General features: G+C 41.0%; 1 protein-coding gene across 2 annotated transcripts in view; it reads left to right on the forward strand.

The window, feature by feature from the left end:
- Positions 1–23489, forward strand: part of zbtb47b (zinc finger and BTB domain containing 47b) — a 66655-nt gene extending 43166 nt beyond the window's left edge. The window contains exons 2-7 of one of the 2 annotated variants that reach the window (XR_010878315.1): positions 17707–19089; positions 20116–20263; positions 21210–21325; positions 21458–21602; positions 21832–22358; positions 23394–23489. Coding sequence is in view for 1 of the 2 variants with exons in the window: in XM_067251630.1 (XP_067107731.1) it covers positions 17707–19089; positions 20116–20263; positions 21210–21325; positions 21458–21602; positions 21832–22241 (2202 nt within the window). In the remaining variant the exon portion in view is untranslated. Of the gene's footprint in view, positions 1–17706; positions 19090–20115; positions 20264–21209; positions 21326–21457; positions 21603–21831; positions 22476–23393 lie in introns of those variants that run through there. The other variant, XM_067251630.1, reaches the window with a different exon arrangement.
- Positions 23490–24712: the final 1223 nt, after the last annotated feature.

The following is a 24712-nucleotide window of genomic DNA, read 5'->3' on the forward strand; positions in this document are numbered from 1 at the left end:
TATATATATATATATCAACTCTAACATGGCCTGTATCTTGTATCGAAAGTGCTCAAAAATTCTCTGTACATCTCTGTACGAATACAGCTATGTATCGTACAGGACTGGGTAAGCAGCCACACAAACGATTGGTTTCTCCTCCACCTTGAAACCTAGAAAGTTAGAAATGTTCACCTTGGTTGCTACGTTACGAGAAACAAGAAAACACTCCGATTGGCCATCGCTAGCGAAAATCGCTCCTCATTTGCATCAAGTTGAGAAAATCTCAACTCGGTCGCGTCGCGTCGCTACCCACAATGCACCACGCAAGCGATTCGCCTTGCTCCATTGAAAATGAATGGAAAACATGTTGTCGCTCGCATCGCGTCGCTGCATTGGACACGCACTGTGAGAACATATTTGTTAGTCAAAGCAGAACGAGCGGATGTCGTGGGAGAATTCCTACTGTGTTAGATTTACTGCTTTAAATTGAAAACAGAGAAGATATTTAGAGTAAAGACAATTTACTTAACATCTGTGTTCAATATCGTCAATTAAAAGTAAAAACTTTCCAGTTACGAAGCGTAGGATTAACGCCAGCTGCAGCAAACACTTACCCCAGCCCCGGTTTGGCTGTTCGTGACGGTCAGCTCTGACAGTCTTGAGCCTCGATTTTTGCAGATTTCTGTGAAACTTGCTAAGATAAAAACGATCTAGCTAGATGATGTACACTTTAAGCTCAATGTACATACCTTGTTTGGCCAATTTGGTCGATTGTGGAAAATAAGTCAAAACGTTTTTAGTTATGGAGAGCCATCGCGCTAGCTCGATTATAAAAGAGAACAACAGAAATTTAGCTAGAATCCACACCTCAAACAAGTTGACCTAGACGCAAAACTATACGTCCAATCCAAAAGATAAGGATATTTTCCGAGACCCAAACTCTGCCGAAACCATAGATATCCTTTATATGACTGTGCGGTCAGAAATACAACTCTTGGCAGTTTCGAAAACTAGTGATGGGTCGTTCGCTAACGATCCGGCTCTAAGAGCCGGCTCTTGAAGGTGAACGTCGGGAGCTGGCTCGCATATCTGAAGAGCCGACTCTATTTTTAATAGATTAATACAGCCTATAAAAACTAAATGATTATGAAATAATGAATTTTAATTGTATTGAAAATAATTGACTAATTCAAAGAACAACAAAAAAATACTTGGAGTCTTAAAGGCGCACACGATCATCCTCACATTCTGTTCCTGTCAATCCTGCATGAGGGAGGGCCGAGCCAACTCACAGTTAGAGAGTAGTCAAAACTCGGAGAGCCATGATAAATCAATGCATTTTTAAATATATGTGGTTACGGTCGAGTATGATTTCATTTCATAATTTAATTCTAATTGTTTTCACACCCATCATAGTCAATTTCATACAGTTAGGTCCATAAGTATTTGGACATTGACACAATTTTCATCATTTTGGCTCTGTATACCACCACAATGGATTTTAAATGAAACAATCAAGATGTGCTTTAAGTGCAGACTTTCAGCTTTAATTTCAGGGTATTTACATCCAAATCAGGTGAACGGTGTAGGAATTACAACACATGTTATATGTGGCCCCCCCCCTTTTTAAGGGACCAAAAATAATTGGACAAACTAACATAATCATAAATCTAATTGTCACTTTTAATACTTGGTTGCAAATCCTTTGCAGTCAATGACAGCCTGAAGTCTGGAACCCATAGACATCACCAGATGCTGGGTTTCGTCCCTGGTGATGCTCTGCCAGGCCTCTACTGCAACTGTCTTCAGTTCCTTTTTGTTCTTGGGGCATTTTCCCTTCAGTTTTGTCTTTAGCAAGTGAAATGCATGCTCAATTGGATTTAGGTCAGGTGATTGACTTGGCCATTGCAGAACATTCCACTTCTTTGCCTTAAAAAACGCTTTGGTTGCTTTCGCAGTATGCTTCGGGGCATTGTCCATCTGCACTGTGAAGCGCCGTCCTATGAGTTCTGAAGCATTTGGCTGAATCTGAGCAGATAATATTGCCTGAAACACTTCAGAATTCATCCTACTGCTTTTGTCAGCAGTCACATCATCGATAAATACAAGGGAACCAGTTCCATTGGCAGCCATACATGCCCACGCCATAACACTACCTCCACCATGCTTCACTGATGAGGTGGTATGCTTTGGATCATGAGCAGTTCCTTCCCTTCTCCATACTCTTCTCTTCCCATCATTCTGGTACAAGTTGATCTTGGTCTCATCTGTCCATAGGATGTTGTTCCAGAACTGTACAGGCTATTTTAGATGTTTTTTGGCAAACTCTAATCTGGTCTTCCTGTTTTTGAGACTCACCAATGGTTTACATGTTGTGGTGAACCCTCTATATTTACTCTGGTGAAGTCTTCTCTTAATTGTTGACTTTGACACAGATACGCCTACCTCCTGGAGAGTGATCTGGCCAACTGTTGTGAAGGGGTTTTTCTTCACCAGGGAAAGAATTCTTCTGTCATCCACCACAGTTGTTTTCCGTGGTCTTCCGGGTCTTTTGGTGTTGCTGAGCTCACCAGTGCGTTCTTTCTTTTTAAGAATGTACCAAACAGTTGATTTGGCCACACCTAATGTTTTTGCTATCTCTCTGATAGGTTTGTTTTGATTTTTCAGCCTAACGATGGCTTGCTTCACTGATGGTGACAGCTCTTTGGACTTCATATTGAGAGTTGACAGCAACAGATTCCAAACACAAATACCATACTTGAAATGAACTCTAGACCTTTTATCTGCTCCTTGTCAATGAAATAACGAACTCCCTTTATAAGGGAATAACATACACCTGGCCATGGAACAGCTGAGCAGCCAATTGTCCAATTACTTTTGGTCCCTTAAAAAGGGGGGGGCCACATATAAAATGTATTGTAATTCCTACACCGTTCACCTGATTTGGATGTAAATACCCTGAAATTAAAGCTGAAAGTCTGCACTTAAAGCACATCTTGATTGTTTCATTTCAAATCCATTGTGGTGGTATACAGAGCCAAAATGATGAAAATTGTGTCAATGTCCAAGTACTTATGGACCTAACTGTAGTTAAAAAATATATTTTTTTAAGAGCCGTTGGGGAACCAAAAGAGCCGGCTCTTTTTGGTGAGCTGAGCCATACGAGCCGGCTCACGAAAAAGAGCCGAAATGCCCATCACTATCGAAAACGTGTACCAAATTCTGCTTTCATGGTGCATGTCTGTTTAGTTGCCACGGTGATGGCGCCGCTGTGATAGCTAACGAGCTAGGCAGAGAGAAAAACGAACATTTACCTAGCATCCACACCTCAAACAAGTTGACCTAGACGCAAAACTACACGTCCAATCAATAAAATTAGGATATTTTCCGAGATCCAAGACTCTGCCGAAACCAGAGATGTCCTTTATATGTCTGTGCGGTCAGAAATATGTCTCTACCGGCAGTTTCGAAATCGTCTTCCTTCTTGCTTTCTCTGACGGATTTTACCCACCTCTCCATTGAAGTTAGTGAGATAATTTGAAAAGCTGCTCTCGCTTCAAGGCTCATAGCTGAAAATCTGTAAGTGTGAGCTCTTTAGTAGTTACATTGGCTGAAAGAGTTTAAGCTATAACTTGTTTCTGTAAGTTAAACTATATGAACGTTAGAGGAATTTGTTTGACAATTTAGTTGAATATCAGAAAAAGAACAGCCAGCTGCTCATTCATAAAAATCAAGAAGGAGCAAACATTTTAATGTATTTCAAACTGTCATAATTCAAAATTGGCTGAATATTTGAAAAAGCTGAATCATTTGGGAATAGCTGAATGTCTTGTGAACATTTTAAAGGTTGAATGGTGTCTCTAGCTGAAAGTATGCTGAAGTAGTTACGTTTGAAAGAGGAGGAAGCTTTTTAATGATTTGAAAGGATTTACCATTACTTTTAATGGGAGAATAATTTGCACAAAAACCTTAATGTCTTAAAAAGTATAAAAGTGAGAAATACCAAAAGTCATAGCCAACATCTCCTGAAGGAGCTGAACGTTTTGATACACAAATTGTAGGAATCGGTGAAAGTATGCAGGACTAGTTAAAGGCCAAAAAACCAGCGGAACAATTAAGAAGTTGAAAAACAATAGTGAGAATGCTGAACAGCATTCTCACAATAATAATAACTAGAAAGTGCATTTCCTCCAGAAAATGCGTTGGAGTGCTGAAAGATGAATTATTAGTTTTTATATTGCTGAAAATAGGCTACAGAAATTAGAGAATACCCGCAAGCTGAAAGCTGAAATTAATTTTAAAAATGTGTGAGTCACACAAAAGAGGCAGTGTGGAAGCTGAACTGCATCATCTAACAAAGCGAAGTGCTTAAATACAATGCGGGAGAATACGTTTGAACGTTGTGAAGCAATCGAAGAAATAGTAGAATTTCAAGAGGCAGTGTGGAAGCTGAACTGCATCATCTAACAAAGCTAAGAGCTTAAATAGCCTACAATGCGGGAGAAGCTGAAAGCTGAACTGTTAAACTGTAGAAGTAGTATATTCGTTTTAGTAGCTGAAATTATAGTGCTCTTAGTCTTTTAATGAGATGAGTTGACTGAATAGCTCTGTCTTGTGACTCCACTAATCAGCTAATACAAATCACTTGTGTGAGAGACTGAGTGGTGCGTGTCTGTCGTTGCCACGGTGATGGAGCAGCTATGACTGCTAACGTGCTGAGGGCAGAGAATAACAGAAATGTAGCTAGAATCCACACCTCAAACAAGTTAACCTAGACGCAAAACTATACGTCCAATCCAAAAAATAAGGATATTTTCCGAGACCCAAGACTCTGCCGAAACCAGAGATGTCCTTTATATGTCTGTGCGGTCAGAAATACGACTCTACCGGCAGTTTCAAAATCTTGTTCTTTTTGCTTTCTCTGACGATTTTGTCACCAGATTTGCATTGGTCTCTAATGGGGCGAGAGTTGGACTTTGTCTCGCTTTCGTGGGGCTCTGAACAAATGTGTACGTCTGTTGGATTCAACAGACAACTGTCTACGACCAGCACAAAATTTGCTATCTATGATCCAAAAACGAAGCATGAAGAGCGAAAATTGTGGCAATGCTGGCAAACTAGAAATATTTTTTCAACGACATCCGAAGCTCAGGCCTCCACTCTAAGCGTTTCAGTCTGCACTCTAGGGTTTCACACCCATGTAAATCTCAGAAACGGCTTGAAAAAGTCATGAAACATAATCAGTGATATTGAAAAAAGTTGAATAGATATCAAAAAACTGAATTATTTGAAAATAGTTTAGGGTTTTGTCAACATTTTAAAGTTTAAATGGTGGCTCTAGCTGAAAGATTGAGGAAGAAGAAGGATTTGGAAGTTGAAGAAGTTTAAAGAAGTTTGAGAGGATTTAAAAAACTCCATTGGAAACCCATGTAAAAAATATTATGAATATTGATTTATATTAATTCAAGCATAAGAGGTACAAAGCTGAAAAGTCATAGCACCCATGGCCTGAAACTGCTGAATTTTTTGATAGCTGAACGGTTTTAATAGCTGAAGATTTGAAGGCGCTGAAAGGTGTCTTGGAAGAAATAGAAGAAGAAGATGCTTGAATAAAGATTCAAAGAACAATACTTGGAATGCTGAAGCAGCATTCCAACAATAAAGAGAAACAGGAAAACAATAGTGAGAATGCTTAACAGCATTCTCACAATAAATATATATGTGAGAGAACAAAGGTTGTGCTCTCGCCGAAGGCTTGAGCACACCCAATTAAAAACATTGCATTAAAAACAATGTTATTACAAGAAGAATATAGCAATTAAAACACCAAAAGGGTTTTATGTGTTTAAGTGTATTTAAAAAGCCATAGTTCTTATATGCCTATATATAATGTGCCTTTTTTAAGAACCTGTAGTATGTAGTGTAAGAGAATCTGTGACATGAAATCAGCACCATAGACAGCGCCTTACATTTGTTCAGAAAATGGTCCAACTCAGCCAATTATTTTTAGGGTTCCTCCGGTAGGAGGGAACCTATTGTTTTTGTTAGTATTCCTATTATTATTATTTTTCCTCTTCTCCGCTAAATGGCTCAAAAAGTCCTTGACCTGATTTTTTCAAATTTGGCCCAATGATACACCAGGTCACTCACTACTCCCAGACCGCTAATGGCCCATGTACGCCCATACGTGGCGCTATAAGCCACGCCCAAAGTCTACGTGATTTCCCCAGTGCCCCATTATTCCAAAATGCCTGAAAATTGGTATACATGCCTTATTTCTCATGGGAAACAAAAAAGCCTCAAGAACCCATAAGGTCCGTCATGATATATTTTGCTGTACTGTCCAAATTTGGTACAACCTTCAAAACCCTTCTCCTCATGAACCATAGATCCAATCGACTTGAACATTGTTACAGATTTGTAGAATACATGTCTTTCTATAGGGTGAAATTGAATAAGGAATGCAATACAAAATGGCTGAAAGAAGTGTATTTATGTAAATGTTCACATTGCCACAATATCTTTGTGTTAATAAATCGAATATAATTTTGACTGATGGTTTTTCAAACATTTGTGCCTTCAAAATGACATCATTCTGAAGTACCATACGCAATTTCACCTTGATATGTCAATATATGATTGAATTCAATTGAATTGCTCCACAGCGCGCGTGCTCCAAATTCTCAGACTCATCCTGCCCCTTGACACTAGGGTGACCACCTGTCGCGCTTTGCGTTGTGTCGCACAGCATTTTCACCCCTTGTCCCGCACGTCCCATATTGAAAATGCTGTGCGTTACAGCGCAAAGCGGGACAGGTGGTCACCTTACTTGACACACGCGCGACCTTGGCGAGACGCACACACATCCTTTCTGGAAATTGTGTGCTGACCAAGCCCCCACCCTCTGTTTTTAGCTCCTGTTTCATTTAGCTTCCAATCGCAGCTCGCCGTTACGTATATAAATAATTTTTCGGCGGACATTGTTGTTTTCAACTGGAATCGCCTGATAGTGTTGGAGGCAGCCACGTTTGGTAAGTCCTATTTTTACACATTTTAAGCTAGAATCAATGATTGGTTTCGTGAAAGTACACTACTCTTGAATTATGGTGAAGGTTTTAGCACTTTTAGACCTTTAGATCGTGAGTCTGAAGTGACGGAAAACCGAACTTGAAAAGTAGCTACTGTAGCTCTAGCTTTTTTCCTCTGTGTTTTTAATTAGTGAGTCATTTTGCATCTCGGCGAATCCTCGACCTCATCAAAAAGGTCGAGGAGGGCAGCCTTTAGGAGATGTGGGAATTGAGCTTTTAGCCAGATGGTCCGATTATTTTTGTGATTTGTGGACTTGCAATTGGAGTGATACTGCGTCCCGGGGGTACATTGTTTGGACGTAAGCCTCAGAGTTAGGCTCGGCTCGCCCACTGGCAGTGTGTAAACAATTTTGTATTTCACTCAATTCTACTCCAAAAACGTCAGGGAGGACTGCTTTTTGTAGACAAGGGCCTGCTAAAGGTAGCCAGTATATCTGATTTTTCAAGGCGAGCCTGTTTCATTCGTCATATGCCCTGAGAAAGCGACCTACGTTAGCCAGGCTAGTTTTGCCAATTTCAGTAAGTCAGGCTATTTAAAGGTCTCTGACAGTCAGAATCACTGTTTACAGGCAAAGGTCGAGCTGGTCTTTTGTCAGATGTGTATATATTGACCAGTTTAGAGCTAAATACTCTTGCCAGAACTGAAATCGAACCTGTGTTTTGAGTGACTTTGCATGGGTCTCCATCAGGTCAACACATTTGGATTCAAGTTCAAGTAATGCCACTGCATTTCACAGTCAAAACTGTAGTTTATGTCAAGTGTAGATGGAAAAAGCTTTGTTTTTCACAACTGAACTGACATGGATCCTTTCTTCACTTTTACAGGTCTGGAGGGTCATGCAGAGGCCTGCTCAACAGAGTTCAACAGAGGATTCTGAGATCAACACAGACCCCTTGCTGGACTACCCCTCTCTAGCTGGACAGCTTCTCTTCAGCCCTGACCCCTGGACAGCTTCATCCAGCTGGCCTGCCCTGCCTGCCTGCATGCAGGCCCTGCTTGCCCCTGCCTGCCAGCCCTCCAGAGACAGTCACCCCACAGACACAGTAGCTCTGCAGCCTGCTTTTTTGAGGACATTGATGAAAAAGGACAAACCAGCATTTTTTACTTGAAAGTCTAAATGTTTAATCCTTTCCGTGTCCCAGTATGCCAAGCTGCTGACTTTGAGTGTCTTAAAGTGATGAAACCAATTCAAGTGATAGACCTTTGACCTGAATCCAATGATTATTCATCTGAATAAAAACCAGTCAAGAGAAGTACTGCTTCTTTATTAATAGTATTTATGTATATATAATTGCGCAGCTCCCCCTGTCAATGATCTAGCACCTCCTCAGCACCTATATAAAAAATTATCTGGCGCCGTCCCTGCCCAGGGTTGATTGTAACTGGTGTTGGAAAACACATGTAGTAGGGCAGAATAGAGGGACTGGGCAAAGGGTGCTGGGGCCTCATGTATAAAGGATTGCGCAGCTTTCATACCAGAAGATGGCGTACGGCCAAAACTCGAAAAGTACCTACGCACAGAAATATTCACATGTATAAAACCGGTCGTACGCCAGGTCCTGCGCACCTTTCCTTTATAAATCACAATCAATGTGAGATTGGCCGCACGTGAACGAGCCACTGACCCCGCCTTGCCTCCTCCCATAAATGAATATGCAGATAAACTATAAATGCGCTCCTGAGGTCATTTCTTAGTCTGAATTACCGTATTTCTTCGAATAAACGCCACCCTCGAATAAATGCTGCACCAAAAATGAACGTTAAACACGTTGACAGCCCTCTAAATCCAACTAGGTCTGTGCGTCCTCAGTTTTTGTGTTTCAGTAATACTAATTGGGGATTTAGCTATTATATATGATAGTTCTAAGTACCACCTTTCATTAGAGATAACAATTATGGAAAATAATACCTTTTTATCTTAAGTATTTGACCTTGGTTACAAAGGGTCATTTTGGAGTCTCCAAAAGGCCCTTTTAGAAAATGCCTGGATGTACTCTTATAAAAACATGTGTCAAATATGAATATATTGTGGTATTATGTTTGACTTTTGATTTGAATTGGGTAAGGCTTCAACCTGTGGTCCAATTTAGTCTTCCAGCTAATACCTACCACCTCTAGGCCTCTTCAGGCCTCTGTTTTCATAACAAAATCCAGGCGGAAATAGAAACTTTCACTTTCCTTGTGTTCAAGCTGCTATTACTCAACACTAGTAGGACTGACAGGGGTCCTGACAACAGGGAAAATCACTTCAGAGTGTCAGCTTTCAAAAGAGACCATTTACATGCATGTACTCCAAATGGTTCAAGAACAGCTTTCAATTTACTTTGGGTATGCTGTTTAGGCGTTTTCAGGCAAATTTAACAGGATTTATTATTAAAGCTTATCGTGAAATCAGTAAATCAGCTGAAAATGTGATACGATAATTTTTATCAATATTTGAAGTGGCATTTTATCAGAATGTTAGCTAAAAACTGGTCGGGATTGGACACAGTGACGTTACTGTACTTCAAAATGGGCACTCGTTAGCTATTTTCCTGTGAGAGACCTTCGTGAACAGATTGACAAAGTTAAGACTGTGGTATTTAAGTTCAGGTTAGTAGTCAGATAGTTTCACCTATTAAAAGACTTTTGATTCAAGTAAGGGGCGTGCCTAACATGTTCTGTCGCCGTTTGGCTTCCTAAACAGTGGTGGAGTTGTTTTTCTTACCAGTGTGTCTCGCGTACAGCATTGCAGTTGTCTACACTGATTTAATTCCACAGGTAATGATAATTTCACCAACGAATCATTTACTTGTAATGTAATGTCATAATAAATTCTAAAACGAAAATCTATTTGTGAGGAATGTTTATTTTAACGATTGAAAACAGATGTATCACAGACCGCTGTTGTATGTGTCGTCCGGGCAACAGAGGCTAATGTCATGGTGCTAACGCTTCAGTGAAATAGTAGACTACCGTTACCGAAAGTAGATGTACTAGCTTAATAATATCAGCGTATATCATATTGTACATTTCACAATTGTGTTACATATCACAAAGTAAAATTTGTAAATAGTTCACCCTGGCCTCTGTGCCTGTGGCGTTTCTGCAGCTGTCTTGCCGTTTTAGGTAAAGCTAGTTAGCCTAGCTATCTCCCAGAAGTTAACGAGTTACTACAGGTAGTCATGCGTGTGTCCGTGACGTTAGTGACGTAAGTGACTGTGGCTAGCAAGTGAGCCACCGTTAGCTTCACTTTTCGCCACAAAAACTTAATTCAAGCCTAAACTGTGCAACGGAACGTAAAATCGAATACAACGCAATCGCTACCAAGACGAACCTTTTGACACCGACGTTGTCTATGTAGTCCACATATTGAGGGATCCTTAGGGGTGGGAAAATGAATAATAAATATAGCTGCAAGCAGCGATGCGGGATCCTCCGCAAAATGGCAAAATATTACAAAAATGTACATTGTAGAAGGTCAAGAGTTGGACCACAAGAGAGCAAAACGACTTCATGTTTGGCCAACAACAATAGGCTGAATGGGGATTTGAACTCATAAACTTCAGGTTACAAGTCAGTCTCTCTATCCTCTCTGCTACACACCACCTGTTGAAATTTTATGAATAGAAAGGGCAAAGTATTAGCTTTGGTCAGCTTTGGGACAAGGGTTAAGAAACGGTTGACATTTCAAGGTAAAATTGCATAAAATTGCGCATGGTACATCCGAATGATGTCACCAGAAGCCAATAAGGTTTGAAAAACCATCAGTCAAAATTATATTTGATTTATTGACACAAAGATATCGAGGCAATGTGGACACTTACATAAATACACCCCTTGCAGACATTTTGTATTGCATTTCTCATTCCATTTCACCCTATATAAAGACACATCTGCCCGCACACTATCCCCATCCATGCTGTTTCCCTCTCTCCCAGCGCAGGTCAAAATGCCAAAATCCCAAAAGCAGAAATGCTGCAGCATCCGCATGAGGTTTAGATGTAGTCCAATAATTTCCTCCCACAAACAAAACATATCAACCGCTAAATTGTTTTCAAACTTTCTCGAAGATGGCTTGAAAACCATGGGTATTCACTTTTTTCTTGAGTAAATCTCAGAATAGCCTCATAGGCAACTGGCTAGGGTACACCCCACATCCAGCTCCTTCCGAGTGTAGCCTCTGATACAAAGATAGCCGACTCTCTTTTCAAAATTAAACTACACGACATGCACACTCAGGGTGACCAACAAGATTATATTAACTAACAAACAATAACATTACAAACATCTAACTGAACGAAGACAACAACTGAAATCCCTCGCATGGCCGTTGTAACTGAACTATTTTCCACAAGTCTTTTCCACAAGCGTTTTTTGACATGCCGCACTGCATGCTGGGTATTCAAGAGCGCTGACAGCTGATTATTTAGCTGTGCTCCGACTGCGTGATATGACGAGATGCTAGTGACGCGCTAAGGTCTCTGAGTCTCCTGCATTAACAAGTTCTGCTCGATTAGCAAGCTATTTTTACTAATGTTTTGTTAGCTATTGAATGGTAATGCAAGCTAGCTAAAAACAATGTTAGTCAGCTTGGCTAAACTGGTTTTCATAGCAACAGAAATCAACAAATCAGATCAGTCGAACTTTATTCAGAAAGGGGGATCTGTATTTTTTACTCTACTCTTAACGCATGACTATGTTTAACTTAATGTATGCACCTCTCTGTCACCAACTGTCTCTGGAGTGGAGGGTGGGGGCTTCATATCCAACAAATTACACCCCTGAACTTTTAAAACAGATCTAATGGCTTACTACAATTGTAAATATCCTATGGCTTCTTCTCCAATTGGGCCTCAATACAATGTCATCTAATATTTTATGCCCATTCTGCACAGTTTTTGGGGACTTTCCACACCAGGGGCCTCATGTATAAACGTTGCGTACGCACAAAAAGCTTGCGTACGCTGGTTTTCACGCACACTTTGTGATGTATAAAGATTTACTTGACGTGAGAATGTGCGGGCCGTCACGGAATGTTTTGAGCACACGTGAGAATGTGCGGACCGTCCGCAAAGTCTTGTCTGGCTCTGTAACATGGCGAATTCCAACTGAAAAGTGCCGAAACTCACCAAACATTACAAAATAAAGTTTCCACTAAACTTTCTGTCATACGTAGGCCTTACTGTAGTTATTCAAAAAACATATTTGGGCTACCTACGGTAATACAAGTTTGATCATTAACTTGATCCAGGGTCACCAAACTGACCATCAATGCTGTCAACATATCCAGGGACGTAGTTATGTCCTCCACAATAAGATATCACGCTTCAACATCTCCAAACTATGCAATAAAATCTCAATTTGACTGTATACCACCACCTGCTGGATGTTTTGTTGAACTCTTCTCAAAGTTTGCTAGCCCCCATCCCTTCCTCCCCTCGACTACAGATCACGTCACACATGATCGTGTATTTTCATTGGCTAGACAAAGTAGTGTTAAGCTAGCGTTGAAATACACTCATATGCTAACCCATATAGTAGCAGTACGATGACAACACAGACACACTTGTCAGAGTAAAGATCGTCGCCCAAGCGTCGCCCGAGTGTCGCAGAGTGGTCTTTCGGCCAAAGTAACTTTCCTATATTATTTAGACATGTAAACGTCCATATATATTCATGAAAGTTGACACGTAGATTGTTTGGTATGCCTAAAATAATACTACTTACACTTTGCTGGCGATCGCAAAAGAAAATGCTGGCAAAAAGACCGGAAACTGAGTGTCCAAATCCGTTCGGATTTGGACAAGAGGAGTTTACGGCGGTCGGGATTGGACACAGTGACGTTAGCTAGTACATTCTGAGCGTTACAAACTGCCCTTCAATCTAGCTAGTTAGCTTGCATGGGCATTTCTCTCCCGTCTGCAGCACTAAAAATATATGGACAGATGAGGGAAAATTGAGATTTGTTTTCGCTCATTTAATCCGATCAACATCATAATCCGTTTCCACATAGTTGAAACGTAGGCCTATATCTACAAATGTGTGGTCTAAAATATACATAAAGATACATTTTTCAATTCCGGCGCATTCAAACAATCCCTTCAGTGAAGGTTAGCTAACAACACAGTGACTGACCTTCAGTGACAGGTGGGGGGAGGAGTACAAAGGACACACTTATTAGTGGTATCTTGCTTTCAACTTTTGTTTTGATAACCCAGTCATTTGGAGCAGATAAACATCTATAAACATGCAGGGCTACAGTAGGCCCAAGGACCAGGATCATTGGGCCTCATTCACCAATATCTTCCTAAGTTATTTCTTACATTTGTTCTTAAGAAAGTTCCTAAGAAAAGTCTACGTGTGATTCATGATGTGTTCCTAAACAGCAGAATTGTTCGCAGGTGTGGTCTTAGAATGATGAATCCCAATATGTCGTAAGCTCCTATTTAGCATAAGTAAACCCCGTTAATTCCCATAAAAGGGCATGAGATGGCAGGGCTGTCTAGCCTGGTCCTAACCAGACCCTCTTACATTTCATTTGTACAGAGGGTCTGGGATCGCTCCATTGACAAGCGTTAACTTCCTTGAAGGCGGGTACTCTGTTGAAGTTTAAAACTATTGGATCTGCCCAGATCCACTCTGATCTGCCATAACCAATCGCTAGCGTTCGCCTTAGCCAACTCCTTCACCATGGAGCTAGCTGCCGTAGCTTGAAAATCAAACTTTTCCCGAACCCCGTGGGGAGGAGGGCCACAACATCATGACCACCAACAAAACTTAGCAAGGATTGTTCTTGCTCCGGCTTCAACTTATGGATATTCGGCTGCGTTGCCACAACCGCAGAATAGCTTCGCTCGCATCTTTCTCCGCCGCCATTACTGAACTACAGCTCAAACTAGGGCACGACATCAACGTCATCATTCTCAGCCACTCCCTCTGTTCGCTGGTTGGACCTACAAAAAATGTGTTTCTGAAAACCGACTGATGCATTGAAATCCCAGACCTAGTACAGAAGCAAAATCCAAATTGAGCGGAAGTACGTAGGAAGGCAGAGCCAGGCTAAGGGCCGTGTGCAGACTCAGAGAATTGCCGAAAAGACATGGAAAAGACAGTGGAGGCCTCGACTCCAAAAGACAGAAAACTTTTGTAATTCTGAAGTGGAGGTACTGCTGCAAGCAGTGTTGTGCATGAACTAGGGATGGGCGTGGTTAATCGAATATCCTGATATCCTAAAGTAAGTTAGTATTCAAATACTTTTTTCGAATACTTATGAGCGTAGTTTTTTTTATTTATGAAAAACCGTTGCGTCGTGTTGTGAATTCTAATAGTAAAAAGGTAGGCTACGTGACCCTGCATTCTGCTGCGAGTCTCCTTTCGTTTCATTTGGCGCTACAAGACGCTTAGTGTCCTGGCTAAGCAGTACCTCGCAGCAACCTCAGTTCCTGCAGAGTCTTTTCTACGCCGGCCTGCTCGTAAATCGACTCCGTACTCGCCTCTCCCCTGAGCATGTTTATATGCTAATTTTAATGAACAAAAATGCGTATGGCTAATGATTTTGTGGCTTTTTAAAATTAATTTTTTACCAGTAGCCATGTAGAGCTAGCGTAATCGTCTATTTATGTTTGCATTGTGTGGTGACGTACCGAGGATTCCGGTTCCAAGTTAATATGCAATATTTTTCCATGTGTGTCTTCTGTTTTCATCGAGGATAGCATACCCAATGTGTTAAATTTTGTCCAATGTATTTTTACTTTTTATTTCACATAATAATAGGCTCAGCGCTATTCCGCCAAGTTAATATCCTGGTGACGCAGCGTTTTTTCAAGTTCATTGTCTTTTCGTCATGTTGATAAATTGATCTTTCATTTGTTTTCTTTATTCAACCCTTATTTAATCTAATAGCTTAATAGTCCAAATTATTGCCAGAATGTATGGTGGTTCATGAACGATTCATGTGTGTACTGTATGCTTTGCGTCATGTCAGGCTAATTACATAATGGAACCGCATTAATAAAAATAGATTATCCGGATATTCGAAAATAATTTCGGATACTATTCGAATAGTGAAATCAGTTAAAATCTCCATCCCTAGCATTAACAAGTTCAAAAGAACGCATTCATTGAACACGTTCATTTTTATGAGAACAATGAACTGAACTCAACTTAATGACAAATAATGAATTTGAACGGTGAACACGTTCATATTATTTGAGGTCTAGCTAAAACGTTACGGAATGTTTTCCTTCTCCTGAGGAGAGACGCTGTCTAAATCGAATGCTTGCACCATGTCGTTGCTCAGTGCCCGTAAAATTTTCGCTATGTAGCCTAACCTACACAGTGTTTCCTCTATGTTGATTTTGCCGTGGCGGCCCGCCAGACCTGCCCCCACTGCTAAAAAAAATCCTAGAGGGAACACTGCTAAACCAACTAACTCGACTTCGCACTACGTTACCCATGATTCATCGCACACACGTAGACCAAACAAGCAACAACAAGACAACAGCTCTCCGTGTCATGACAATGGCAAGTGAAAGCAGAGACGCAGACTCAGCGACTACTGATCTGATGCACCTTATTATTTTTTGCGAGATTTTTACACACAGTAAACACACACCTTAAAACTATGAAATGAACTGAACTTTGAACTAATTCATGAGAGGTATGAACGTGCACAACACTGGCTGCAAGAAGTTAGCAACAAACGACACATATTTAGTTTAGCTTAAGCGGTGGATACATAGCAGTAAATAAAACCGATGCATGGAATACAATTACTCATGCAGTGAACGCTGTATCTGGAGAAGGGCGCAGAACTGATGGAGTGAAAAAGAAATGGTTTAACTTTAATCTGAATTCTGAAGCAAAAAAACATGTTTCAAAACATAGCCTAGAAGACAGTTGACTGTTACAAATATACATGAGGACTGTTCTTGGTATCCTAAAGCGTACCAACAGGCACTCAACACTCTTTGCAAATAAATCGGTATGGTCAAGGAAGATGCATTCCCTCCTCAGGGAACGATCTGATGTTGCAGCAGCAATCAATACGCCATTGTGTGGTGTAGTCCTAGTGTGTGGTATAAGCCTACTTTGGGCCTATAAATACCATGATAAGTCACTTATTATTGGATGGCAAGGTGCTCTTTGGTGTGAGTAAATTCTGTTCTTACCTAAGAACAAATCCCAAATAAGAAAACATTGGTGAATGCCATAAACTTCGTGAAAACTGGGTAAGTGGTGTTTAAGAAAAAATTAGTTCTTAAGAACATTTGGTGAATGAGGCCCAATGACCAGGATTAAGAGAGGCTGATGTAGAGAAGCTGACACGAACGGAATGGGAGTAAAAATCGGCCCTGGACTTTGACCCAGACTGGCCCACCAGAACTGGCCCCCGTATATGTCACCACAACTGCCCTGCCAATGCATGCACATTCAGTTTTTGATGTGATGCTAGTTAGGGAGTTCCGCACTTAATATGAGATTTATTTGTAGTAAAACAAACCGTTTTTCAATTGGTAAAAACTTGTCTAGTGAAGGTGATGTCTTTTTGTCGAAGCCTCAGTGCCACCCTTACGTTTCTTAGCCTGGTTTTCCATCGTTACTAGCCAGCTTTCGATTTGTCAGTGTCACTGTCATGTGTAAGTGAGACAAAGGGAGCGGGGCTAAGGGCTGCATAGATGTTTATTTGGAATAGACCAACCGTCCTGGGGGAAAGGGGGGCCGGCCAACCGTGTCGCTGTATCTTCTACCGACAATTTTATGAGTAGTTAAAACAATTCTAAGGAAAGCGGCCCTCCAGCCCAGAAGTGTTTCGGCCCACCTGGGTCTCCCGATGGCCAGTCCGCTACTGGAAGCTGACAAAAGCTGTGTTCGACTTCATGCAGCACCGGCATGAAGCTGAGAATGCTGAGAATGCCATTGGCTGCATCAAATCAGAACACACCTAATGTTGATGCGCTTTTCCCTACTTACAACATGGATAGCCGGTCACATGAGTGCCTTTGTCTTCAGACCAGGGATGTTGTTACCGTCAAGTATCGCTTCCAGTCAACTTGTTATGAATTTATTAGCCAGTTTTCCAAAAATTGATTTCAAGCTTATTTACGTGACTGGAGGCATATTTTCAAGATGGTAATGTTGGAATAAGGATTCCAGCTGAGATACTACTGCTAGTGAAAACGTTAAAATAAGCTTGTTTCAAAGTGGGTTCTTTATTAATGAATGAGTGCAATATGAGTAAATGCTTAAGAACCATTTAGTCCTTGGTGCTTTATAGAACTGGCAGGGTTATTGTCAAGTCACACTGATTCAATCAACTGAAACATCTTCTTTGGCATTTTAGTAACCTACAGCAAGCAATACAGTCTGCAAAATAAAAATTAGGATGTTAATTCATCATGTAATTTATTATCATAATTATAAATGGAGATATATTAATAATAAATAGATATCAGGGCTAAAAATATAAATATATTAAAACTGACATGACCAAAAGAAAAATTTCATAGAACACTTTACAGGAAAAAAATAAGGGTACTTACTCTTAAACCATTTTCTTACATGGTTTAAGGTTGTGGCAGTACAATCACTCTCTCCCTCTCACCTTTTCTTTTTTTCTCTCTTTTTTCATGTTTTTCTTTCTCTCTCTTTCAGCTCATAGTGGAGAAGACAACAGACGTCCCTACGGCTGAGTTTTCTCTTGTAGAGGATGTGGCCCTGCACTTCACCTGTTTGATGGACAGGCTGAATGAGCAACGCCTCTTCCAGCCCGACCTCTGTGACGTGGACATTGTTTTGGTGCGCCAGTGCAGCACCTTTCCTGCCCACAAGGGAGTGCTGGCAGCCTATAGCCCATTCTTCCATTCCCTGTTTGCCCAGAGTAAACAGCTGCGGCGTGTGGACCTGTCCTTGGATGCCCTCACCTCCCAAGGCTTGCAGCAGATCCTCAACTTCATCTACACCTCCAAGCTGCTGGTGAGCAGCCGCACTATCCTCGACGTGCTTGATGCAGCCACACTGCTGCAGATGAGCGACATTGCAGCCTCCTGCCACAATCTCATCAGCAGCCACTCACTGAGGGCAGCAGCCGCTGCACCTGTAGACATATCAAATCAAGAGGGGTTGGGAGCCACTGTGGTGACACCCTCTAGTCAGAGGTACAGAGAGATCAAGCAGGAGACAGAATTAAGGCGGGTATACACACGGCAGGGGAGCAGTCTGTTCTCAGTGAGGGTGGAGGAGGGGCTTGTGAAGGCATCTCAACACCACGCAGCCTTCCTAGCCAAGCAGGTCTACGAGGAGGAAGGCCTGGGGGGGAGACCAGACTCTGGAGGAAGGGGCTTCTGTAAGATGGATAAGAGTGGGAAGGAGTCTGAGGCCTCTGATGGCCACACCTCCTTCAACAGGCAGCAGATCATTGTGGAGGTCAACCTCAATAACCAGACACTCAATGTTTCCAAAGGGTCAGAGGGCAAAGCTACCATTGCCACCGAAACCACTCATAAGTTCCCTCATGGCCACGATGAGGAGAGGGATTCAGTGGAAGAGGAGGATGAGAACGAGGATGATGGGCAGGAAGATGAAGGCGCACCCAGAGAAGAGGACATTGAAGACAGTGAAAAAGAGCAAGATGAAGAAGAAGAAGATGAGAAAGAAGACAACAATCTTAACATTCGAGGGGTGGAGCATGCCACGATGGAGAGGCCTTGTCGGGGGACTAGGTCTCTCATCATTTCCGCCGAAGACACCTCTGCCTTAATGCGGCCAGACCTTGACAGCGCCATGCTCAGTAGTCGGCGCCGGGGGCTTAAGAGGAAGCTGAATATGGAAAGTTTGGGCCAGAAGGTGAGGTTGGAAGAGAAGCAACACTTTCCTTGTAAAAAGTGCCCCCGTGTCTTCAACAATCGCTGGTACCTGGAGAAGCACATGAATGTGACGCACAACCGCATGCAGATCTGCAACAAGTGTGGCAAACGTTTCCTACTGGAGAGTGAGCTTCTCCTGCACCACCAGACCAACTGTGAAAAGAGCATACAGGTAAGGGGTGAAGATGGTGGCAATAAAGGCCATGAAATGTGTAATTATGATGCTAATAATGATGATGCCAATTAAGGAGATAATCGGTAATGAAGGGGATGAAATTATGTCACATGTCAGTGTTTTGGTCCCTTTCTAATCAGCCAACTTGTTTTGAATTACATAGACATATTACATAGAACATAAAAATGTGGTAATTCAAAAATTATTACAAAATGTAATTATTTAACTGTAAGAAATATTGCCCTTTTAATTTAATATATGGATTTTGGGTAGTCTATTTTGTTTAAGTCTTAATAATCTATGCTAACACTTGCTAACCTCAACACTTTACGTTGAGGTTACATTAGCTACCATGTAACTACGTAGCAGTAACTACAGATATTGCTATGTAAATACACTTTACATAGCAATATGCAAATTATTACACAAGTGAGTCAGTTAGCTGAGCGGTGAGGGAGTCGGGCTAGTAATCCGAAGGTTGCCAGTTCGATTCCCGGTCATGCCAACTGACATTGTGTCCTTGGGCAAGGCACTTCACCCTACTTGCCTCGGGGGAATGTCCCTGTACTTACTGTAAGTCGCTCTGGATAAGAGCGTCTGCTAAATGTAAATGTAAGTGAAACTTGTATGGAGGAGGTCGGTCTTTTCAGGGGTAAGTTGATGTTAATATTGAACACAACCTTCAACAGACCCTTTACAACATCTACTGACTCCTTACATTCCTTCCCCATACTGTGCCTTCTCATATTTTTCACACTAACCCTAACCACCTTTTGTAATAACTTGGTGTACACGGCTAATACTTAATACCATTTAATTACATAGCAATCATATTCCCTATATTGACTTGTAGGAAATAACACCCCATAAAAATCAAGCAATTACACTGCAGTGCTCTCTTGGTCTCTTGAAATGTCACTTCTTACCTTTTTGTTTCAGCACTTTACTTTTCTGCACAATTCAACACCAGACCCAACTCGTAAACAATACAATACTTGCCTGTTTCTCATGGTTGTACTTTAGTGTGTGACATGTGGTAAAGTCTTCAAGAAGCTCTGGTCCCTCCATGAGCACAACAAGATTGTGCATGGCTACGCAGAGAAGAAATTCTCCTGTGAAATCTGTGAGAAGAAGTTCTACACCATGGCGCATGTCAGAAAACACATGGTCGGTGAGTACTCCTAGCATTTCACAGAAGGGATCATATGCACTTTATACCCATAAGGACCCAAACATTTTTGGGTGAAAGAAAATTTGGCCAAATTAATTTTTGGTTGCATTACTTCACAGTGTTTGGAGATTAGTTTATGCACATCCAATCTTAGGACAAGGTGTAGAAACTTAAATCAAGGTTTTTATAGAATACTTGCACACTGGGGTCAATACTCTTGTATACTTTATTCTGCTAGTTTGAACCTAGGTAATATTAGAAATACCTTGTTAGTGGAAACCTCAGCTGGGATTGCTCTTGGTTAGTTTACTTCATTCCTTATACAACAAAGATCTGTGAATGCAAACTGAAGAAGAAGCAAACATTTAATGTTCAATATTTCCAGGTTAATACCGAAACTGTCCTTTCCATACCAGTTAGACAGATGAAATAAAAAGCATTTAGCATACATACATCCTCTCCTGGACTCAGGAGAGGACATTTTTGATGCTGGAACTACTTCCTATCACAGTCGCCACATCTATTTTCCTTATACTCAACTAGAATGAGCTACTAAATGACTGACCAGATTGTTATGTTATGTTTGTTAAGTTGTGTTATTATTATTAGAATGTTGTGGTGCTGCCCTTACATTTAGTCATTTAGTAAGTACAGGGACATTCCCCCCCGTGGCAAGTAGAGTGAAGTGCATTGCCCAAGGACACGTCACCGTGTCCTTGGGCATCGAACTGGCAACCTTCTGATTAATTGCCCGATTCCCTAACTGCTCAGCCATCTGACCTCCAACATATTCCCAACATTAGATACAAATAAAACATTTAACTGGTGGGGAATGAAAAAACATGAAATTATCAAATGTGGTTAAACGCTTTCAGACACCCAAAGTGGCCTTGAGACAGAAAAAGTTAAAATCACTTGATGTTTGTCTCTGCTTGTCTTTACACAGCTCATACCAAGGATATGCCATTTACCTGTGAGACATGTGGGAAGTCGTTCAAGCGTAGCATGTCTCTGAAGGTACATTCTCTCCAGCACTCCGGAGAGAAGCCTTTCAAGTGTGAGGTTAGACCTTCCTTTAGATAAAAGCTTCCACTCACTTACATACAACTACGGTATAATACTTAGTGTCTCTACTCATATCTCCAAGGTCTAAATTGGATTGATTTCTGTGTGTATTTGTATGTTTCATTCCAGAATTGCAATGAACGTTTCCAATATAAGTACCAGCTGCGCTCCCACATGAGCATTCACATCGGACATAAGCAGTTTATGTGCCAGTGGTGTGGCAAGGATTTTAACATGAAGCAGTACTTTGATGAACACATGAAAACTCACACTGGTAAGAACATAATATCATGTCTAGTGTTTAACAAAAGTGTTGGTGAACCTGTCATGATAACGCTGGTTGTGCATGGTTATAGCTATCTAAGATGTATGGTCAAGCAGCAGTGAGTTGACCAGCTGCAGCATAGTGCAGTGAGATTACTTAGGTGTGTAATGTTCCTGCTGTCCATTTTGGTATTCAATCTTGACCATTTACTATATTTCTTTGCCCTGTCTACCTGTAGGAGAGAAGCCATACATCTGCGAGATTTGTGGCAAGAGCTTTACCAGCCGGCCCAACATGAAGCGCCACCGTCGCACACACACAGGCGAGAAGCCATACCCCTGTGAGGTGTGCGGCCAGCGCTTCCGCTTCTCCAACATGCTAAAGGCCCACAAGGAGAAGTGCTTCCAGGTCAGCAACCCAATGGTGGTCTCTGATGCTGATGCCCCAGGCCCGGACCAATCCTCTGCCCTGGTCATCTTGGACCCTGCTACAATTGGTCAGGTTACACTGGGATTGGTGAATTCCGTGACCACGCCCATTGCTGCATCAGCCACTATGCACCACAGCTCTCCCTTACCCCTGCCCCTTCCCCACTTTCCCACTCCTCCACCCTTGTTCTCAACTGGTCAGATAAATTCCAAGAACTAGTGGAAAATTAAATCACCTAAAGCACTTAATGTGTATCCCTGTCTAAAAAAAATTGGATCCTGGACAGCGCAAAACGAGTCACGCGAGAAGTGTAAGGCAATGCACACCTGTTATATGGTAAGAAGAAAACGCTACAGGAAATACTTTACTTGAACGGGGTCTTCATGAGGATTTATAACACCTTTATGAAACCAGTTGTTACATCTTCATGTGTGTGGAAGTGTAATATATATATTACACATGTATTATATGAAAGCTAATATATTTATCTAAGAATGAATCTGAAAAGTTCTGTATGTTTTTTTACTGTCACTGTACTCAAAACATACACACATTGTAACAATCTTAATCTTTAAAAATGAAATCTACCAATCACTGGCCTGCCCTTTTTTTTCTTTCAAAACAATGTGTAGATTCTGCTTCCAATAAAATGTAAATAATATTGTGTTATGAATGCTATGAATGATACATTAGAGCTTGTGAAGGTATCATGAGTGTGTTTGTAAGGTTTTATGAACACTTAACAAGGCCCCCCTCAAGTAAAGATTGAGGCTTCTGACCAAGGTGGTCCTGGAGAGCATACTTGTGGCCTGCTGATGGCTGACTTCTAGTGTCATACAGTCAATGCCATGAAAAGTGTCACATTTGGCCATAGCCATGCCACGGCCAACCAACAGAGGGCAGTATAAATGTAATTAGCCATGTTTTGGAATGGTGGCTTATTAATGGCCTATTTGTGTCATTAATTAAAGAGTTAATTCTAGTAATAATGTTTTGGTTCCTAACTTACACCCATCCTCTTGTATCATAGTGAACATCAAATAACCTCAGAATCATGTAGGATATATTTCAATTTATTTTGTTCATAGAAGTCTGTTGTTTTGCTTGAATTTCCTGAATCACACATACTTTCCTGAAGAACAACATATTAGTTTGAGGCCTTTACTTGAGCCAACTCTGTCAAAAAATGTTTTGGGGTTGTTTATTTCAAAGCTTAGGCTGCCAAGGTGTCCATGACAAAGGGTTGTAGTGTCCTGAGCTGAATAGGTTCTCTCTGTGGTGTATGGAACCTGGGGTGGTTGTTTACCTTACCTGCCCTGATGCCCTGTCCTTTCTTTTTTTGTCTGACTTCTTTCCTTTCCTCCCTTACAGTCTCCTCCTCTTCTACCGTAACCAGAACTCAGTGGCTCACATTGTTCAGCTACCAAGCGAAACCTGCTTCTTTGGAATAGAACCACATGAATTATTTGATTTGACAATTACTAAATATGTAGCGTGTGGTTCTGATCTGTTCTATCATTAACCAAATGCAGATTTGTCTTTGAAAATATGTATGCCCTTGCCAATAACCAAATCCTGTGAGCTTCACATGCTTATTGTTGGAAAATAGACAGCATTTATAATCAACCATGCACCTTATCTTAACCCTATTTGTATTTAAGACATACTCAATGATAGTTTGTGTAATAATGTGTGATATGTTATGTCATCTGTTTGGTTTTTCCAGTGGCCTAATTAATTAGTCTGTTGTGCAGTGCACTGGTGAATGCGGTGTGTGATGACGTGTGTGTGTATGTTTGTGATGTATGTAGCAAAAAGGGGTCTGTGTGCTGTGTAAAAGAAGTCAACAGGATTGTCCAATCCACAATCTGTCAATTGCCAGACCGGATTTTTTAAGTACAGAGTTGGAGGGAGATATTGTTGACTGATGCTTCCAGCTTACCAATTACTATCCTCTTTACCTAGTTTTTACAGAGTTATTGCACTTTCTTATTGCTACTGTCTGGTCGTTTTACGACAGTTATTTTAGTAGATAGTCAGAGTATGTTGTAGATATATCTTGATTCTGATTCTTCATTCTATTCCATATCCAAAATATCAGAGTCTAAAGGAGAAAAAGTCCTGGGCCCCAATGTCCTCTCTATGCTAGGTATCATGTATACTGTTTACTCAGCATGTACATATTCTAAGAGGTGTTCTCAGATCTGTCTCCGGGATCTTTCTACCCATAATCGTTGTTTACATTCTGATGAGAGTCAAATGAATGTGTTACCCTATGTATTCTGGTTGGTACAATTGCAAGTCATTGGAAGTGGTGGGTTAGCGTTAGTATAAATAATATGTCAAATGTTTTTATTCTGTACATTAATCTCTAAGCACTTTGTGTTCTATTGCCTATGTAAGCTCATCCCAACTAGGTACAGTTAGGTCCATAAGTATTTGGACATTGACACAATTGTCATCATTTTGGCTCTGTATACCACCACAATGGATTTGAAATGAAACAATCAAGATGTGCTTTAAGTGCAGACTTTCAGCTTTAATTTCAGGGTATTTACATCCAAATCAGGTGAACGGTGTAGGAATTACAACACATTTTATATGTGGCCCCCCCCTTTTTAAGGGACCAAAAATAATTGGACAAACTAACATAATCATAAATCTAATTGTCACTTTTAATACTTGGTTGC

Source organism: Osmerus mordax, chromosome 15 (genome assembly GCF_038355195.1).
Source record: "Osmerus mordax isolate fOsmMor3 chromosome 15, fOsmMor3.pri, whole genome shotgun sequence".
Taxonomy (NCBI): Eukaryota; Metazoa; Chordata; class Actinopteri; order Osmeriformes; family Osmeridae; genus Osmerus; species Osmerus mordax.